A 20,928-nucleotide genomic window follows, 5' to 3' on the forward strand; every position below is an offset into this window, starting at 1 on the left:
CTGCAACTGCAAAAGCACGGCACCCTACTTTTCAGCCTTGCTCGAGGCCAGTATTGGTGTAATATGTTCTCGCTTGCGGGTTACTATTAACAGACGAGCAGCAGCATTCTGTACCATCTGCAAACGTGTTAGGGAGGCTTGGCTAATACCTACATAAAGCCCATTGCAGTAGTCAAGGCGAGTCAAAATAAAAACATGTATAACCCTTTCAAAATCATTAAAAGACAGAAAAGACTTGACTTTGGATAATTGCCTTAACTGAAAAAAACTAGATTAGTTTCCCCTGCTTACTCCTTCTTCAGGGTCACAGGGCAACCTGGAGCCTATCCCAGGGAGCATCAGGCACAAGGCAGTCCATCGCAGGGCACACTCACATACCCATTCATACACTACAGACACTTTAGACATACCAATCAGCCTACCATGCATGTCTTTGGACCGGGGGAGGAAACCAGAGTAACCAGAGGAAACCCCTGCAACACAGGGAGAACATGCAAACTCCGCACACACACACACACACACACACACACACACAGCCCCGGCGGGAATTGAACCCCAGACCCTGGAGGTGTGAGGCAAACGTGCTAACCACTAAGCCACCATGAGCCCTCAGTTTCACTTCATTAAACTTTAAAAAAAAAAAAAAAGTAAGCCCATCCAGGCTTCAATATCCTCAAGTCTAACAGTCTAACAGTGGTGCAATGGAGTTAGCATATTTCCTTTTCAAAGGCAGATACAGTTGTGTATTATCTGCATAACAATGAAACAAGATGCCATATTTCCTAAAAATCGACCCTAGGGGAAGCATGTATAATCTGACCAAGATAGGCCCAAGAATGGAACCCTGAAGGACTCCACACGAGATTGACGCCAAGGTGGACACAAAATCCCCAAAGTGGACAGAAAAACTTCTGTCAGACAAATAAGACCTAAACCACTACAACACAGTACCTTCAATGGCAACACATTGCGCCATGATTCAACTTTTAGTTTAGGATGAATAATCCTAAATGGACCAACAATATCCAGAATGTTTTGACAGGTAGAATAAAACAGTGAAGTTAGTTCCTCAGTATTGAGACCATAAGGGATAAACATACGACAACGACGAGCTAGGACACTTGTTTTAGAAATACAAGAAGGATAGACCTCAAAAAATACAGGCATGTGGTCAGAGAAAATAGCATTACATAATTCAATATTACAAACAGGTAGACCACATGATAAAACCAGATTTAATATGTGTCCATGCTCATGTGTGGAGCTAGTCACAAACTGTACCAAGTTAAAAGACTTTATAAAAAAAACTTTATTAAAAAAATCTTTAACCAGTGGCTTAGAGGGACAGCAAACATGGATATTACAATCTCCCACAATTACATCATATTTTGGCATAATTCCAGCCAAAAAATCTGAAAAGTCATTAATAAAATCTTTATTGTACTTGGGTGGGCATGGGCGATATATCACAGCGCACAGCATCGGGTGAAGTCGAACCAACTCAAAGATATTGAGTTCAGAACTGGAGTAAGAATATAATGACAACTGCTGGCAGTTCAACTGTTTTTTGAAAAAAGTCGTAACTCCTCGTCCGCGTCCAGTGGACCTCGGAGAATTAAAATAAGTACAATTCAGTGGTAAAACCTCTGAAAAACTCACCAAACTCACCAACACCCATCCAAGTTTCAGTCACACAAAGTAGATCCAAGCTATTGGAGGTGAAAAATCATCCAAAGTAAAAGTTTTATTGACTAGCGATCTAGCATTTACCAGAGCTAACCTGGTTGGAGCCGGGTCTTTTTTTCCCCGGGATTCCCGGTCCAGTGCCCAAAGACAACAGGCATTTACTCCACATCTACGGAGGCGGGGTGACCGAGAGTGAGCAATCTGATACCCTAGGCCCAGAGCTGACAATTGGTACCAACCAGGTATACACAGGATCCAAAGAGCATCAAAACAAAGAGACAAAGATCCATGTCATATTCCGCCAGTAGACCACGAAGATCAGCTTTAGGAAATACTGCCAGACGAGACTTAACTTTTTTTTTATCATAGAATTTTTATTGGAAAATCGCATTTTACATATTATATTATAACACCCCATCCTACAACCCCACCATACCTGGCACCAACAAAATAATCACAGCCAAAACCAAAAGAAAGGGGGAAACAAAAAACAACAACAAACAAACAACCAGAGAAACAAAAACAAACAAATAAAGGGGGAAAAAAAGGAATATGATTAGTATTTACCGTCTACCTTCTCTCAATCCACCTCCAGGGTGCGTATATCATTGAAGTAGGTAATAAATTGTTGCCATTTCCCCAAAAATGCAAGACTTAACTTTTACCTGCCACGTTTACCCCGGCGCCTATGTTGCTTCCTCCTCCAGGGAGGGCACGGCATTCTGCAAAGGTAAGCAGGTAAACCATACAAGAACAGAGGAGGGGGCGAGGTTTTCTGTCCACCCAAATTATAAATTGCCATATTTTCTGTGGCAGGTCTAATGTTAAGAACTGCTTGGCAATCATAGACCAGTCAGCATTTTTTTTTAAAGCTGATCGATGAAAACAACACAAACAAAGCTGAAAACAGCAGAAGGCCAGCCACAAACACACTGGCACCATCTTGCCCCATAGTGGGACAGCAGACTCAGAGATGGATAAAGTAAGCACACACCAAAGTTAAGGTGAAAACTATGTTTAGGTTTTTGTCTGATCATTGAAAACAAGAAACGGTTTACACCCTTTCCAATAGCAGGATTCCCTAGGAAATAAAAAGTTAAATTAAATTTCAATAAAATTTTATTTGTATAGCACTTTTAACAATGGACATTGTCTCAAAGCAGCTTTACAGAAACAAAGAAACACAGGATACAGATTTTAAGTGTGTGAATTGATCCCTATTGAGCAAACCGGTGGCGACGGTGGCAAGGGCAAACTCCCTAAGATGATATGAGGAAGAAACCTTGAGAGGAACCAGACTCAGAAGGGAACCCATCCTCATCTGGGTAACAACAGATAGTGTGAAAGTTCATTATGGTTTTCATATGGAGTCTGTTTGTTGAACTAATCCACTGTTCACTAAAGGAAACTTGAGTGCAAAACTGCGTGTGGTAATTGCAGTCCTAAGGCCATTCCAGCAACCACAGCGAGAATGTCCATGTGGAATTAAGGTCCAAAACATTTCCCTGGTACTTCAAGTGGCACAATCCTCAGCAATCTCCAGGCTGTACAGCTTTGACTCATCCACAGCGGCAGAATGTAGCCTTCAGTTGATGAGAACTCCATTCAGAAGTAGGGCATCAGGATGGATCAGGCAGGTCCAGAGAGCAGAAAGGGTCAGGATCAGTGGCATCTCCATAAAATCATGTGTGGCTCGACAGAAGGAGAGAGAGAGAGGGAGGTAAAGAGAGGGAGAGATTGTTACGTAGGCTTACTATCCTGTAATGGAAAAGACTGCATACTTTGCATAAAAGAAAGTCTATTCATGGAAAGCTTGAGTAAACAAATATGTTTTCAGCCTGGTCTTAAACACAGAGACTGTGTCTGAGTCCTGAAAAATAATTGGAAGGCTGTACCATAACTGTCGGGTTTTGTGAGAGAAAGCTCTTCCCCCTGCTGTAGCTTTCACTATTCGAAGTTCCAACAAATAGCCTGCGCCTTTTGATTTAAGTAGGTGTGGCTCATAGAAGACCAAAAGTTCACTCAGGTACTGTGGCCCGAGACAATTTAGTGCTTTATAGGTCAGTAGTAGTATTTTATAATCAGTACGAAATTTTACTGGGAGCCAATGCAGTGTGGATAAGATATTGGGTAAAGTGGCCATACTTTCTGGTTCTAGTAAGGACTCTTGCAGCTGCATTCTGGACTAATTGGAGTTTATTTATGCCCACACTGGAACATCCAGACAGTAAGGAATTACAACAATCCAACCTAGAGGTGACAAAAGCATGAACCAATATTTCTGCATCATGTAGTAACAATATATTTCTTATCTTAGCAATATTTCTGAGATGAAAAATGGCTATCCTAGTAATATTATCTACATGAGTGTAGAATGTGTTGTATATAAAATATACACAAAATAAACACAAGGGAGACCTAGTATGAGTAGTATGTAATTTTATTGAAAATTCACTGGGCTGACGTTCACCTAAGACACAACACACACAGATAAGCAAGGCGAAAACCATACATGTATTTGATTAGTGCAGCGTAGGTGGACGGTCAACTAAGAGACACACACACACACACACACACACACACACACACACACACAGAGGCCTATGCCACCATGCACACACATACAGAAGGAAAACAGAACATTATTCGAATAATATTAGGAGTATTAGGATATTATAAGGATAATATAAGGATTATAAGGATATTATAATGATATTGTGAAGTATGGCGTACAGAAAAGGGGGTAAAATACTTGCAAGCAGTATAACCAGATATAAAACAGAAATGTAGAGCAAATATGAAAAGAAAAAAGCATTATAAAACAGATATACAGAAAAATGTGAAAGAAACTTACTCATAATGCACTTGAAGGTGTGGAGGATTCTTTTCTCACGAGAAAAACTCAGGAGTAACACAGACGAAGGCCTTAATTTTTAAGAGAGAACCAAGACGGGCCGTTTATAAGGGTATTTGAGCCAAGTTGCACCTGTGAGATAACCGTTGATGGGAATGGCTAGGGCCGCGAGATAACCGTCGATGGGAACGGCTAGGGCCGCAAGATAACCGTCGATGGGAAAGGCTAGGGCCGCGAGATAACCGTAGATGGAAACCAAGGTCGAAATGTTGAGTCTCGTACCTATTGGTATTATGGGAAGGCTCTTTCGAAAACCTAATGGTGTCCGGGGAAGGCTCTTTCTAAAACATAATGGTATTGTGGGAAGGCGCTTTCTAAAACATATTGATGTCTGGGTCATCCTGACCCTAAGAAAACTGTATAAATAGAAGAGCTTCAGCTCTGGTTTTTTTAGATCGCATTTTGGGACATCTCAAACTGTGTGGATCTTGTGTGGTGGAACAGAACGAAGGCTGGTGTCTTGTTTTTCTTTCTCCAATTGAATATGTGAGTATCTGTTTCTATATTAAGTGTCTTCAGGTAATAGGCAAAATTTGAGCCTACAAATGAAAGACTGGGGTCAATAAATACACCAAGGTCTTTTAATGCGGCACATGACTAAATGGAAAGACCATCCAGAGTAACTACGTAATCAGAAAGCTTACTTCTAGCTGCATGTGGTCCTAGTACAAGTACTTCTGTCTTGTCAGAATTAAGTAAGTGGAAGTTAATAAGCATGCGGTGTCTAATGTCCTTTACACAGTCCTCAACTTTATTAAGCTGCTGTGTGTTGTCTTGCTTTGCTGAAACATACAACTGTGTATCATCAGCATAACAGTGGAAGTTAATTCTATGTTTATGAATAATTTGACTCAGAGGTACTATATATATAGTAAAAAGCAGTGGGCCTAAAACAGAACCTTGTGGAACACCAAATTTAACCTTGGTATGTGTGAAGTCGCCATTTATATCTACGAACTCATAGCGATCAGTCAAATAAGACCTGAGCCAGGAGAGGACTGTTCCCTTAATGCCCACAACATTTTCTAGTCTATCGAGGAGAATAGTATGATCTGTAGTATCAAACAATGCACTAAGGTCAAGTAACACAAGCAAGAAACATATCACAACAGTTCATTCAACAAATAAGCCATTTAACAGTCATTCTGTAGATGAGCTGGTAAAGCTACATCCACTGTTCACCTCACAACTATGCAAGAAGGAAGAAAATATGCCTACTTATAAATTGGGTAGGTTTTGATATTAGTAATTTAATTTTAACTTCATTGTCATGAGCAATTTCTATGTTTAAAAATGCAATGTTTATTACAAACAAATTTTAATTTTGTGAATGCAATGTGTAGGCCAGCTGTGTAGCAATTAGGCTGCTACTATTAATTAGTTTAGTGTAGTATTAAAATTTCCCTTCAATGAAACCAAGGGGCTCAAACATGTTCCAGCATCACAATGCCCCTAAAACCCCACTGAATACTTTTCGAATTAGAATGCTGAACTGCACTCCAGCAAAAGAAAAAGTTGCATATAAGTTCATAACCCTAAATGAGGAAATTCAAAAACTTTCAAAAAGAACAAGAGAGATTAACCAGTATTTCAGACATCTCAAATGTGAAAATAACGTTTTTATGTTCTATTCAAATAGCCAGTTTTCTACAATGATGTTGAAACACTTGATGCTATGTATATTCCCAGTGCAACTATTTACATAACATTCTAGCTAATAGCTGGTTAGGAATCCAGCTACTGGACTAGAACATAAAATATTTTAGATGCACTTACATCATTACAATTCATACAATCCATTGTGACACCATTTAAACTGTACTTCATGTCACTCACTTGATGTGTGCATAAAAGATGACTGACTGTGACCACTCTGAAAGTGTCTAATTTTTGCTTCACCTCTGGCCTAATTTACATTAAATCTGTTTATATATACTTATATAGGAGAGAAAGAAAAATAAAAAGAAATACTTGTGAATCTTGTGAACAGTCAGTAAAAATTATGTTTATAGATTTAAGTTCCTGAAATTACTTACTGCTTTTTTTCTTCACCCTTCTACAACCTCAGACCATTGTAGATTTACCATTTACTGTAAGAATATTAATCCAGTGTAACAACACATTGTAAAAATAAATAAATTAATTAAAAAACAGGTTATTCATGTGAAAGTGAACAATACTGGCAGAAGGATTTTCTGCATGATAGAACACATGAAGAAGGAACACAAACCTCTGAGTGGTGTTCCTGTACTTAGCTGGAGTATACATCACAGTATCTTATTAATTTCTCTTGGATGCTAAATATATAGAAATACTTTTCTTTAATGAAATAGGTACAGATTTGTGAAGCATAAAACAATATTAATAGTTTCATTTCATCTGCATTGATTTGGTGTGTACAGTTCATATTTACTGTATACATAAGGATCTGTTACTTCAATTCTAAATAAACTTTATTGTACTCTTATTTAACAAAGACTAAATAAATTCCTGAGGAAGTGACAGCAACCTGAGCTCTTGTCAAAGTCCAGGAAACAGGTAGAATTTCTTAACAAGCGTGGTTCTGTCCATACATGGCATTTGATAAGGAATTTCACCTTCCTTTGCTTTTTTTTCAAACCTGTGAAGAATCTATATTGGGAAACAGATCATTGGAAATGTTATTATGTGCTTTACTAGAGCTTTATGGAATAGTCATCATTTGTTGTTTAGGTTATTACAAACATACCTTTGTAAACAACTCCACTATGTCGTTCTCATGAGAGTGTTCATTGAAGATTTCCACAAGGATCTTGAAGAATATTGTGCCAGAGTCAGGATTCCTGATGGATACAGTGTCTGTGATGAAGATATATGTTAATATTTTCATGTAAACGCTACACATACTGTATGTTTGAGCTCTCTAAATTTGAAGGAATGGCAGTGTCAGTGTGGAAAACCTGGTGTGCATGATCTTAAGCAGGCAAAATCTTTTTCACGATGTTGTTTTGTTCCTTTATTGGACTTTACACCATCAAATACCCACACATGGCCTTTTTTATCTGGAAAATGTTTATCAGTGTCAGTTCTATCCAATAATGATTTCAATCAACATCAATTTAAATATTAAAGCACAAAGTATTTTAAATGATGTAACTCTGTATTCTGAATGGTGTTGTGATTCTTTAAGTTCCTGTACCTCCTCTGCATGCCTGAATCAGAATGATTTTTGGCTTGTCTGTTAGTCCGGGGCAGTTCTCAGAGCTGAGGTAGTAGAAGATTTTGTCCACAGGGAAAATGTCATCATCTTTTTCATCAGAATGAATGCCATAAATGCCATTAGGTCCACCATGGGACATGATGATAAAAAATGTGCTGTCTGAATTTTTGTGTTCATTGTGTTGTGAGAAGTCTCTCAAGGCAGCCTCCATCCCCTGTGAAGTTCCATAAAACAGACATGTAAATGCTCAGAGTTATAATACACATACCACAGCGCTGCTGAATTCTCTATTCTGATTGGTAAGGAATAAACACTCAAAGGGTGGTGCTGTTATACAAAAATACTACACACCAGGGTGGTAATGGCAATAAACGGGGTGCTTTGTTACAGCCAGAGGTAAAGCTGTACCTTTAAGTTTTCTGACACAGGGAGTTCTTTAGGACAGAGGGCTTCACAGTTTCTCAGTGATAAGACGCATTTTTTGCCTTATTGTTGAGAGTATAAAAAAGATGCTGTTGAGGAAATAACTGTTTATAGCTGTTATAATATAAGAGTTAACTACTTGTTTTAATTGACATTTTATTAAATGTAATTATAAACTGATACAACATCAGAACATGTGTTGTTCTCTAATTACTAAAATATAATGTAATCACTGACAAATTGCTGCAGTACAAGAATAATAAAACACGACTGGACGTACTGTTACAGGAGTGCTGTTACAGGAAAATCAACCCTTTGTTGATTAGTTTCCTTTAATAGTATGCAAAATTGTGTCTTATTCCTTGCAATAATGCAGTTATTGGGAGGAGAATACATGGTTCATTAATCATCTATATATAGTGAGGGGAAAAAAGTATTTGATCCCCTGCTGATTTTGTACGTTTGCCCACTGACAAAGAAATGATCATTCTATAATTTTAATGGTAGATTTATTTGAACAGTGAGAGACAAAATAACAACAAAAAAATCCAGAAAAACGCATGTCAAAAATGTTATAAATTGATTTGCATTTTAATGAGGGTAATAAGTATTTTACCCCTCTGCAAAACATGTGACTTAGTACTTGGTGGCAAAACCCTTGTTGGCAATCACAGAGGTTAGACGTTTCTTGTAGTTGGCCACCAGGTTTGCACACATCTCAGGAGGGATTTTGTCCCATTCCTCTTTGCAGATCTTCTCCAAGTCATTAAGGTTTCGAGGCTGACGTTTAGCAACTCAAACCTTCAGCTCCCTCCACAGATTTTCTATGGGATTAAGGTCTGGAGACTGGCTAGGCCACTCCAGGACCTTAATGTGCTTCTTCTTGAGCCACTCCTTTGTTGCCTTGGCCATGTGTTTTGGGTCATTGTCATGCTGGAATACCCATCCACGACCCATTTTCAATGCCCTGGCTGAGGGAAGGAGGTTCTCACCCAAGATTTGACGGTACATGGCCCCGTCCATCGTCCCTTTGATGCGGTGAAGTTGTCCTGTCCCCTTAGCAGAAAAACACCCCCAAAGCATAATGTTTCCACCTCCATGTTTGACAGTGGGGCTGGTGATCTTGGGGTCATTCCTCCTCCTCCAAACACGGGGAGTTGAGGTGATGCCAAAGAGCTCCATTTTGGTCTTATCTGACCACAACACTTTCACCCAGTTGTCCTCTGAATCATTCAGATGTTCACTGGCAAACTTCAGACGGGCATGTATATGTGCTTTCTTGAACAGGGGGACCTTGCGGGTGCTGCAGGATTTCAGTCCTTCACGGCGTAGTGTGTTACCAATTGTTTTCTTGGTGACTATGGTCCCAGCTGCCTTGAGATCATTGACAAGGTCCTCCCATGTAGTTCTGGGCTGATTCCTCACTGTTCTCATGATCATTGCAACTCCACGAGGTGAGATCTTGCATGGAGCCCCAGGCCGAGGGAGACTGACAGTTCTTTTGTGTTTCTTCCATTTGTGAATAATCGCACCAACTGTTGTCACCTTCTCACCAAGCTGCTTGGCAATGGTCTCATAGCCCATTCCAGACTTGTGTAGGTCTACAATCTTGTCCCTGACATCCTTGGAGAGCTCTTTGGTCTAGGCCATGGTGGAGAGTTTGGAATCTGATTGATTGATTGCTTCTGTGGACAGGTGTCTTTTATACAGGTAACAAGCTGAGATTAGGAGCACTCCCTTTAAGAGTGTGCTCCTAATCTCAGCTCGTTATCTGTATAAAAGACACCTGGGAGCCAGAAATCTTTCTGATTGAGAGGGGGTCAAATACATATTTCCCTCATTAAAATGCAAATCAATTTATAACATTTTTGACATGCGTTTTTCTGGATTTTCTTGTTGTTATTCTGTCTGTCATTGTTCAAATAAACCTACCATTAAAATTATAGACTGATCATTTCTTTGTCAGTGGGCAAATGTACAAAATCAGCAGGGGATCAAATACTTCTTTCCCTCACTGTATTTTATAAACATACCTCTGCAGACAGGTCATTCAGTATGATTACATCATAACCCAAGGCCTCAAGCAAAGTCTTCATATTCTCTTCATCCATCTCTGCTCCATTCCGATTATACTCCCTTACTGTGAATTCAACATTGTTGATGATCATAGCCAGTCGCTTTCTGTCACTGGATTTCTCCTTTGTTGAATAGATCTGGGTGAAAAAAGCAAATGCTTACATAGTGAGTATTGTGATTGTACTACACACATTAATGTATACTTCATGGTTCATCAGTAACGAGTTGAAAAGCACCTGTTCTGTCTGAAGCTTGCGTTGCTTGAATGCAGGCTGACATAACTTTAGCAAATCTCTCTTTGTTTGCAAAGTCTGAAAATATTAAAATAGAAAGCTGTTTCTAATTACATGTAGAATATTTTACTTATGAACCACCTTCATGATAATATATCTTATATTTTAGCATGAGTTATCAATTTCGTAGAAATCCTAATGTAGAGTTTGTTCAGATTATACATCGGTCAAAGTCTTCAATATTTGGGCAGTGATACCTCTGTCTCTCTGCAGTCACTGTAGCCACAGTGCACAGTATTTTGCACTGCTCCTTTCCATTTCCTCCTGCAGTCCCAGCAGAACTCATAGGAGCGTCCCATCCTGGCAGTGCATACGGTACAGTGGACACACAGGTTCTCCTGATCAGCTCTCTCCACATATGACTCGCATCCTGGACACTGATTTAGTTTAATTACAGATAAATGATGTTCATTAGAAGAAAAACAAACAAACAAAAACAAACTATGAGTATAAACTGTAAAGAAAATTGATCTGATTTGCTTTACTCTGTCATTACGGACCTTTTCACTCCACACTTATTTCATAGAAATATTTTAAGTGATATTTAGTAGAGTAGACAAACAGGATTATTACAGCTTTAAATTCACAGTAGCTTGATGCAGTTAGCTCCCCAAGTCTCTCTTCAAAGAATTCCTTCAGCGAGGAAGTTAATGAAACTGTATTGCACAAGTCCTGATAAGAGAATTTTGTGCCACATATGCCTTTCTTGTTCTCATCAAGTCTTGGACAAGTGAATTCAGTCTTCTCCTAAAATATAGCAAGACAAATTTAAATATTATAATAAACATATATATAACACATATAATACTGTGACAGGCCTGCTAAATGAATATATGCAATGTATATAGGACCTAAATTTAGTCAAGTATTGGCTAGCTTCACATTCAAGAAATCTAAACAGACATACCTGCATTAGATAGTACTTGCACCATGAAATCAAGTAATCTGGTGGCATCTGATGACCACAGGACAAAACACCTTATGAAAGAAAATTATTTGAGTTGGTCATTTTGTGTATAGCACAGTGAAGGCCACCTGTTTGAGCTTATATTCATTGTGTGTAAAGGCCACTCACCAGTTTGTCTAGGCAAGACATCAGACTTTTTGTTCTGTCCACCACTTGAGAGTCCTGCATTATTTGGGAAATAATTTTAGAAATGTGTTGGGGGGGGGGTGTGTGTGGGGGGGGGTGTTGTTAAGCAACAAAAAACTATGAGGAACGACATAGTTGGTGTCCTAATTTGTAACCATATGTAACACAAACATGTCAACTGTATTTAAGGTAAAGGAAGTTAAGTATACTCTTACAAATAAAAAAAGGTTTAAGCAAGTTTTTCTTTGGGAATCCTTAAAGGGTCTATACAGAATCTAACAGGAGAGTTGGTAGTGTTTCCAAGTAGAACCCCATTAGATACAATACAAGATACAAAACGTTAACTATACAAAAATCACTTGAAGAACCATTTTTATAAGAGTGTATACTAAGGAAGTTGTTTATTTTGACAGGGAGACATTAACTTTCACTTTTGCTTTTGTGTGTATGTGTACTGTAACTGTATAATTATTCATTTCTAATTGAATATGTAGCATATTTGCAATTATGTTTGTTAATCGAAGATTAGGATACCAAGAAGTCAAACTACTGAGTAAACTGATAGCAAACTTACTTAGGTTACGGAAATGTTGTATAGGTGCAGCATCTTCTGTGTCTCTGTCCTCTTCCTTCGCTTTTAACATTTTTGTGGCAGAAGTTTTAATTTCAACCCTTTCGACTACTTCGAAAATATGACAGTAGTATAAATCCCTATTAGATATCAGGATTATAATATCACTATTTTACACCTTTGAGCTGACCGCAGTGACAGTATATCTGAAGACGAGGGCCGACTCTTCCCTTCCGTGCAAAACGCAAATCTTTAAACGGAATTTGTCCTCTCGTGCTCGCCGTCCGAGATTTCATCTTTCCTTCCAATATGGCTGCGCTCAGAGGCAAAGTGGTCCCCAGTCGTCTAACGACTTGTTTCATTAAACAAACGGCTACAGCCAGTATTTCCACATTACCCGCTACATGGACACGGAACGGGGTTTGTTATTTTGGTTATATGATTATTTGCAGTTCGTGTTTTGTGTGTGTTTTTTATTTGATAGGTTTCGGTGATGTTCATGTGTAGCTAGCTCGTCTCAAAGTCATCGGCAGGATCCCAAAAGATTCTCTTCTCCCTACATAAGTGCACTACGTAGGGTAGGACATAATGGCTTCCACACTGTGGGTAGTGCGCTATATAATGTAAGGAGAGCTGGTTGTATTTCAGCCGTAGTCTAGCACTCTTAACTAGCCACACGCACATTAAATCCTGGTTGGTTGCTAGCGTGTACGTAGCTCGTATATTTGTATAGAATATATTATTATGCTTTATCGAAGTTATTTTGACAACTTGATGCTCCCTTTTAGATATATTAGCTATAGCTAGCGTGCAGTCTAGCTCAGTTAAAGGTTGTTAAAGATGTAAACATTTATGCAAGAGAAAGCATTTCAAATGTGTGTGTGTGTTTTATACACGACCAGTGGTGCATCAGGTGTAACATTCACTTAGCAATAGTGATAGATATTTAAATAGTGAAAAATAGATGTTGTTAATTATTTACCAGTTAAGTAAATATGGTCTATTACTCTTATCTTGGAGACTTTAATAGGACATTTCTAATCCTAATGTTTGTTGCACATTTTTGACTAATCTAGGCTGAGTTTCCACCAAAATCATCTCAAAAGATTGTTATTAATGATAGACAGATAATCACATTCATCTCACTTTCTCTCTCTCTCTCTCTCTCTCTCTCTCTCTCTCTCTCTCTCTCTATCTATCTATCTACCAGATGAAAAAATATATTAACCTTTGGAAACCTGGGAAACTGGCTTGCAATTCACATTCCGCTATCAATAATCATAAAAGTGATTTTATAAATCATTTTCCACCTCCGAAACATCGCTGGCCTTTCTATAAAGTTAATCAGTATAGTATTTTTTTTTCTCACAGACAGTGCATGCAGTCCATTAGCCTACATTTCTTATTGAAGTGAGTAAACAGGAGAACTTGCCGTTGAACCTTCATCCTCGGTATATGAGACAATACTAGTGTAGTTGTACAGGTGTAGTATTAGATGAGATGAAAAATAATTTTTTAAAAAGCACTTACACACTGTTGGAGGGTCATGTTATATTTGTGGACACTTATTTGGTAATGCAATTTTGTTTCTGATTTAGTAAAGGCTTCTAATCATAGTATAAAGTTCTGTGGTTAGTATTCTTCAGTGTTGTAGTTTTTGTGTGTTCAGTTATGTCATATGCCCCACATTGCCAGCATTAACACTCTGTTTACTTTTATCCCCCTCACCCCTCTGTCAGTATGCTTTGCACAGATCGCATTTTCGCACAAGCAGAGGAAGTGGAGGTTCTTTTGTTCAGGCTCTGCTGGGACGTCATAATCATGGACGGTTATACTTGGTCAGTGCCTTGGCAGTCCGACAGAATAGCTCGCAGGTGCGTTGGCCAGACACTTTGACCTTGTTGAAATATGAAGATCCAGACCTAAACCGCAATAAACAAACATTTTTCTCTGGTTTTCAATTTTTTCTGAAATGTTAATATCTGCTTTTTATTTTATACTTGCTTTCAGACAACAGATGGAACGGTACTTGCTACCAGTTCAACAGCAGATATCCCGTTATCTGCTCCAGAAACTGCTTCAGAATCTGCTTTAGTATCTGCTCCAGAAACTGCTGCAGAATCTGCTCACATACTTGCTTCAGAATCTGTTCCAGTAGCTGCTCCTTTATCTGCTTCAGAATCAGTTATTGCTCCTGATCTGACTCCAATAATCACACAGCCGATCACAGAAGCGACTGAAGCCCCTGTCCTGGCAATGGATGTCCTGCAGGGGGCAGGAGCAGAGCTCAGCCTGGCAGAATTGGGTCTAGGCAGCTATACACCTGTAGGCCTGATTCAGAATTTGTTGGAATTCATGCATGTCAGCATTGGACTGCCCTGGTGGGGTGCTATTGTTGTAGGTGAGGTTTTTTTTTTACGAACCTAAAATGAATGCATTTATACAGCTTTTCTGGCTGAATAAATATTAAGGATACAGATTTTTGTTATTTCCATACTTAATTTCTTTCTAACACAGGGTGTTGATTTAGGGACAAGTCTGAAACTTTTATATAAAATGTGTTTCTCTAAATTGCAGTGTAGCCAATGACTATTTTGGTATTGAGTAAGCACTTATAGTCATTTGAAGAGAAGTATTTCTGATTGATTGGGTCTTGATATGTCTCGTGTGCAGGTACTATCATAGCCCGCTGTGCAGTGTTCCCAGTCATCGTAAAGGGTCAACGAGAGGCAGCTAAGCTGAACAATGTCCTGCCAGAGATGACCAAGCTCACCAATCGCATGAATGAGGCCAAGCAGAGTGGCAACAAGTTTGAATGTCAGTATCTGATAGGTTTCTACCACCGTATAGCCTGTTCTGTTTTTACACTTCTTTTAATGTCTCCCTTTGTACCTCCTGCTACACTTTATTCATCACTTAAGTTTATTAGTCTTGAGAGTGTTAGATGAGTACACGAATCAGGAGCATCAACAGTTTCTGACATCTTTTTTTCTAGTTACCAGAATATTACATTATTTCTGACAGTTTTTATTCATATGAATGTAGAAACTAGCCTTTGATTTTGTATTACTTTCAAAAATTAATTTTTTTTTATTTCTTCCGTCAGTCTCAAAGGCATATTCAGACATGATGTTGTTCCAGAAGAAGCACGATGTTAATCCTCTCCGTGGGTTCCTGGTCCCTTTGGTGCAGGTCAGTATAGAATCCCAAGTGCTTACTGTAAATGTCACGCCATGACAAACCCATATGGTATTTATCTTTTTAGTTAGTTCCGTCCGCGCAGCGGGGCGCATCGGGCAACAAGCATTCGCCAGCGGGCTCGGTCGGAAGCGTCGATTTCCACATCTTCCCACTTGACATCGAGCGCTCGTAAATCTTCCATGAATGTTCGTCGCCAAGTATTCCGCGGCCGCCCTACTCTTCTCTTCCCCCGTGGCGGCGTCCAGCGCAGCGCGATCTTTGCGTGGCGGTGGTCAGACATCCGTAGAATGTGTCCTGCAAAGCGCATTCTTCGCTCTACGACCATTTCTGCCAGGCTGCGGGAGTTTGTTCTTCTTAGAATTTCTTCATTTGAAATACGATCACGGTATGATACACCGAGTATTCTTCTCAGGCATCGTTGTTGAAACACATTCAGCTTGTGGATGACTGCCCTCGAGCTCTTCCAAGTTTCAGATGCATAGATGGCGGTTGGGATGATGATGCTATTAAACAGGCGAAGTTTGCTGTTGGTGTGGATAGTTCGCCTAGCCCAAATCGGTTGTAGCTGTTGGAAGACTGCAAATGCTCTGCCGATTCTGCGATTGACATCCACGTTAGTCCCACCATCCGCAGCCACAATGCTGCCAAGGTAGGTGAACTGTTTGACTTCTTCGATCAGCTGGTTGCTCACCGTGATCCGCACCGGCGTCATTCGGCCGACGGCCATGACGTTGGTCTTGTCAGTGCTGATCCGTAACCCAACTTTGGCTGCTTCGTGCTCCAGGCTAGTGGTCATCTCCTGTAAGACTTTCCCATTCTGCGCCAATAGCACAATATCGTCGGCGAATTCCAGGTCGGTCAGGCGTCCCTGGCCTGTCCACGGAATTCCAGACGCTGGCTGTGTTAGTGCTCGTCGCATGACGAAGTCCATCATCATGAGGAAAAAGAATGGTGAAAGAATGCAGCCCTGTCTGACTCCAGTCTCGATGGTGAAAAAGGCAGTATGACCCGTGTCCGTCCGGATGCAACAGCTAGAATCCTGATATAAGTTCTGGAAAATGGCGATAAACCGCTGTGGAATGCCATATAGCCGTGCGATGTTCCAAAGCGATTTCCGGTGGACGCTGTCAAACGCCTTCTTAAAGTCTATAAAGTTGACCAAGAGCGGTTTCTGATATTCGGAGCTTTGTTCAATGATGTTTCGAAGAGCAAAGATTTGTTCAGTGCACGACCGACCGCTTCTAAACCCGGCCTGTTCGTCCCGTAGAGCCTGATCGACTGCTCGCAGTATCCGTTTGAGGAGGACGAGACAAAATACCTTGCCTGGAACAGACAGAAGGGTGATGCCTCTCCAATTGTTACAGTCTGCGAGATTACCTTTCTTAGGTAATTTGACGATGACACCCTGTCTCCAGTCATTTGGGACCCGTTCCATGTGCCAGCAGTCATTGAGCAGCGTAGTGAGCACCCGTACAACTTCATCACCACCCGCTTTCAGCATTTCTGCCGAGATTTGGTCAAGACCAGGTGCTTTGTTGTTTTTCAGATGACGAATCGCTGCAGCGACCTCAGCATCCATGATGTCGCTCATGTCCACTTCCAGCTCACAGGGAGGAGGAAAGACTGTAAAGTCGTGCCTGGCTACGGGAGCCGGCTGGTTTAGGGTGTCTTTGAAATGTTCCACCCAACGCGCGTCCTGCTCTTCTTTGCTAACTAGCATCCTGCCGGTTGTATCCCTTATCGGCCCAGTGGAACCGCTTCGGGCCCGAGTGAGATCTCTGACCACACGAAAAAGAGTCCTGCTGTCACCCTGGTCCGCAGCCAGTTGTGCTTCAGTGCCCTTCCGGTCCAGCCAGTCCTTCTTGTCTGCTCGGCAACTCCTCTTGACCCTGCGGTCGAGTTCTCGGTACGCCTGCGATGCTTCATTTCGCTCCTCTTCGGTCTTTGCTTGATCGCGCTGACGTTTCTTGACCCGTCTTTCATCAAGCAACGACCATGTCTGGTCCTGAATCCACCGTTCTCGCTGCGTTCCACGCCGTCGACCAATCGTTCTCTCTGCCGTCTCTATGGCAGCATCCTTGATCTGTGCCCCTTGTTCTTCGATGCTGGCCGAGTTGTCAAGAATCTGGAATCGATTAGCGAGTTCAATGTGGAAGTGCTCGGCGTTCACGCAGTCCTTCAATTGCTCGGAGGCAAATGACCGAACGGTGTTGCGTCCGGCCACTCTTTTCAATTTTAGTCGGATTGAAGTCACAAGCAAGTGGTGATCAGATCCGACGTCGGCGCCGCGAAAAACCCGTACGTCACGTAAAGCCGAGCGCCACCGTCGATGGATGCATACATAGTCGATTTCATTGTGAGTGGCCCCATCTGGTGACCGCCACGTCTTTTTGTGAATCCGTTTGTGAATGAAATATGTATTCCCGATGCAAAGGTTGTTAAGATTGCATAGGGATAGGAGACGCTCTCCATTAACGCTCGTTACTGCTGCCGATCCATGAGGTCCAATCACGTTTTCCCAGCCCTGCCGGTCGCTACTGAGTTGCGCATTCATGTCGCCAAGGAGGATCTTTATGTCATGGTTGGGGATAACCGTGATTGTGTCTTGCAGTTGGTCGTAGAAGGCGTCCTTCTCTTCATCATCTGCCTCATTTGTCGGTGCGTAGACTTGAATAACAGTAATTTTAGCATGGCGAGACTGAAATCGGGTGGTAATTATGCGATCACTGATCGGTTTCCATCCAACGAGTGCCTGTGCCGCGGTTTTGCTCAGGACCATCCCGACACCGTGCACGTGATGTTCTTTGGTTCCCGAATACAGGACGATCTTCCCGTCGCTTATCATTTTTCCATTACCCGTCCACCTCATTTCGCTGACACCAAGAATGTCAAGCCGGTAATTGTCGAATTCGTGCAGAAGCTGCTCCAGTCTCCCACACTGGTACAACGTTCGCACGTTCCAGGTTCCAATTCGTGTGATCGTATTGGCGTCGAGTATCCCATTTTGCATTGGGCGCTGGACGACCTTTCGGCTTTGCTCCAGCACCGTCATCAAGGGAGAAACAGGGTCATCGCGCCGGTATTGTTTAGACCGCTGGTTTTTGCTTGTTGTTTCCGTAGCAAGATAGATTTTACGGGATCAGGGTGCTAGCCTGATGCCCAACCCTCCTCCTTTTTCACCCGGGCTTGGGACCGGCGTCGGCGGAGATTTATCTTTTTTAAATGCTATTATCTTTTTCTTTTCAGGCACCAGTTTTTATTTCATTCTTCATTGCCTTGCGTAAGATGGCGTATGCCCCTGTGCCCAGCATGCAGACTGGTGGAATGTGGTGGTTTGCAGATTTAACTGCAGCAGATCCGTATTACATCCTTCCCCTTGCTGTCACAGGGACCATGTTTGCCATCCTGGAGGTACAGCCAGCTGTTCTTATTATTTTTGCATGGTTGTATAGCTGATTTCTATATGTTAAGTTCATGTCTGCCTCCTCTGAATCAATTTCCCAACTTTTTAGTTGGGAGCAGAGTCTGGTGTAGACAACCCCAACCTGAGAGCAATGAAGACTGTCTTCAGAATTATGCCGTTTATCATCTTGCCGATGACCATTAACTTCCCTACAGTGAGACTCTCGCTTCTTTTTCCGTCTCTCCATTTTATCCTTCAGTAACATGCACTGTCGTCTCCTGTAGGTGTAACTCCGTCTGTGTGTGTTTTTTTTTCCAGGCAGTGTTTACATACTGGATGACATCGAATCTCTTTTCGCTGGGTCAGGTAGCCCTGCTGAGGCATCCAGCAGTGAGAGAGAAGCTTAGTATCCCAGCACGCATCACTCATGCCCCCACAGCGCTGCCTCCCAGTGAGGGTTTTGTTGAGAGTGTCAGGAAAGGTACAGCATGGACATGTGCTATTGAATGTGTTTGTTTCATATGGTCATCCTTCTATTTCTCTCTCCTTAATTGTTTTTTTTTTTTTTTGTTCCTCATCATTTTACTTAGGTTATACACCTTCCTCTTTAACCTTATTTTGATGTATTCGGCTACTTAGTGCAAAAAAAAACTGTTTAATTACCAAGTCCTACAGCTAGCCAGCCACCTAAACTCAGTACTAAGCAAGTTAGTTGAACTAATATTACCTCTCCAACAGTAGTTATTTGACTTTAATATGCTAGCTAATTCTAAGCTAAGTATTACAATCATGTAATAAAAATAATAATAATAAAAGCTATTGCATGATAGCCAACACTGAGTTAGGCTATCTTTACTTCTGAAAGACTTTGCCTCTCTAAGATAGTCTTTTTATACCCAATCATGTTACTGACCTGTTGCCAATTAACCTCCAACCGCCAACTTGTAACACTTACTTTCCAGCCTTTTGTTGCCCCCATCCCAACTTTTTGGAGACGTGTTACAGCCATCAAATTCAAAATTACCTTATTTTTTTCTGTGAAATGGTACATTTCCTCAGTTTAAACATTTGATATGTTTTCTATGTTCTATTATGAATAACATATGGGTTTATGAGATTTGCACATCATTGCATTCTGTTTTTATTTACATTTTACCGTGTCCGCACTGTTTGGAATTGGTGTTGTATGTTGTGAACATCAGTGATATCTCCTAGTATCTTTTATTGCCTGTAGAAATTCAGAATGTAATGCTTAATTATTAGCCGATACACGCACCAACATGTGAATAAGGGGAGTACTGTCACTTTTTTCCCCACTTCAAGCACTAGTTAAAACCATTACCCAAGTTATCTAGCAATGTTGTGTAATTAAAACTAGTAGCCAAATGTATTCAACTTGCTATGATAAACATTCTATGGGAAGCCTTAATATTGCTTAATAAAGGTCCAGTAGTGTAAAAAAATATCTCACCTGTGAGCATTACAAACATGAAATCAATATTGCTTTGTCAGATTATGTTAGTTTGATTTTAAGCAGCTGTTTATCTCTATTCATATAACCGCTGATGGTGTAGTGCATGTGCTGTGTTTCTCATATTAGTGTATGTGTCATAGGGTGGAAGAACGCCCAACTGGCCCATCAGCTACAGGAGAGAGAGAGGAGGATTAAGGACCACCTTGACATTGCAGCTAAAGGTGAGCCTTTTATATGATGTGTGTGTGTGTTTATACATGTTTTTCAAATTTTCATATATATAATTCCTCTTTTAGGTCCACTGAGGCAGACCTTTACCCAAAATCCCCTGCAGCAGCCATCTGCACCCATGTCAACAGAAAATTCGTCCAGGCCCAAACAAGTAGAGCAAAGGGGTGGGAAGAAGAGGCCTTGGGAGGAAACGATTGGTTGAAAACTAGCTTCTAAATAGTTTTTAACTAAGTTTGTATATATTTATTCAGGAGGGTAACTATTGAGCGTAAAGTGATCACTCTAAATGTTAACTCATTAAAGAGGAAACTGACTGAGAAACAGCTGTTTGGGGGTTTTTTTCTGTAAAAGTCACTTAAAACTG

General features: G+C 40.8%; 2 protein-coding genes across 4 annotated transcripts; one reads left to right on the forward strand and one right to left on the reverse strand.

Moving 5' to 3' along the window:
- Window positions 1-4,108: 4,108 nt before the first annotated feature.
- casp23 (caspase 23, apoptosis-related cysteine peptidase) lies at window positions 4,109-12,502 on the reverse strand. 3 transcript variants are annotated; one of them, XM_017472217.3, is made up of 11 exons: window positions 12,259-12,501; window positions 11,667-11,720; window positions 11,499-11,569; window positions 11,165-11,338; window positions 10,789-10,968; window positions 10,535-10,609; window positions 10,256-10,435; window positions 7,779-8,013; window positions 7,540-7,641; window positions 7,329-7,438; window positions 4,109-7,231 (listed from the first exon to the last, which is right to left on the reverse strand). In XM_017472217.3, exons 1-11 carry the CDS (start codon window positions 12,326-12,328, stop codon window positions 7,121-7,123), a joined length of 1,362 nt encoding a protein of 453 aa, XP_017327706.1. In that variant the 5' UTR covers window positions 12,329-12,501; the 3' UTR covers window positions 4,109-7,120. The 3 variants fall into 3 exon arrangements, with proteins under 3 accessions (XP_017327706.1, XP_017327707.1, XP_017327708.1); XM_017472219.3 differs by having other exon boundaries at window positions 7,095-7,231; window positions 7,329-7,422; window positions 12,259-12,502; XM_017472218.3 differs by lacking the exon at window positions 10,535-10,609 and having other exon boundaries at window positions 12,259-12,502.
- Window positions 12,503-12,526: 24 nt separating this feature from the next.
- On the forward strand, window positions 12,527-20,885 carry oxa1l (OXA1L mitochondrial inner membrane protein). The gene is made up of 10 exons (XM_017472212.3): window positions 12,527-12,675; window positions 13,995-14,129; window positions 14,266-14,656; window positions 14,929-15,072; window positions 15,362-15,447; window positions 18,703-18,867; window positions 18,969-19,073; window positions 19,178-19,340; window positions 20,474-20,554; window positions 20,630-20,885. Exons 1-10 carry the CDS (start codon window positions 12,565-12,567, stop codon window positions 20,764-20,766), a joined length of 1,518 nt encoding a protein of 505 aa, XP_017327701.1. The 5' UTR covers window positions 12,527-12,564; the 3' UTR covers window positions 20,767-20,885.
- The last annotated feature ends 43 nt before the right edge of the window (window positions 20,886-20,928 follow it).

Source organism: Ictalurus punctatus, chromosome 7 (assembly GCF_001660625.3).
Source record: "Ictalurus punctatus breed USDA103 chromosome 7, Coco_2.0, whole genome shotgun sequence".
Taxonomy (NCBI): Eukaryota; Metazoa; Chordata; class Actinopteri; order Siluriformes; family Ictaluridae; genus Ictalurus; species Ictalurus punctatus.

Coding starts and splice junctions, on each gene's coding strand:
- casp23 (XM_017472217.3), bottom strand. CDS start 12,328: ATGTTAAAAGCGAAGGAAGAGGACAGAGACACAGAAGATGCTGCACCT. Junction 11,570..11,666: donor TGTCTTGCCTAGACAAACTG/GTGAGTGGCCTT, acceptor TTCTTTCATAAG/GTGTTTTGTCCTGTGGTCAT. Junction 11,339..11,498: donor GCAAGTACTATCTAATGCAG/GTATGTCTGTTT, acceptor GCTATATTTTAG/GAGAAGACTGAATTCACTTG.
- oxa1l (XM_017472212.3), top strand. CDS start 12,565: ATGGCTGCGCTCAGAGGCAAAGTGGTCCCCAGTCGTCTAACGACTTGT. Junction 14,130..14,265: donor TCCGACAGAATAGCTCGCAG/GTGCGTTGGCCA, acceptor ACTTGCTTTCAG/ACAACAGATGGAACGGTACT. Junction 19,341..20,473: donor TGTTGAGAGTGTCAGGAAAG/GTACAGCATGGA, acceptor TATGTGTCATAG/GGTGGAAGAACGCCCAACTG.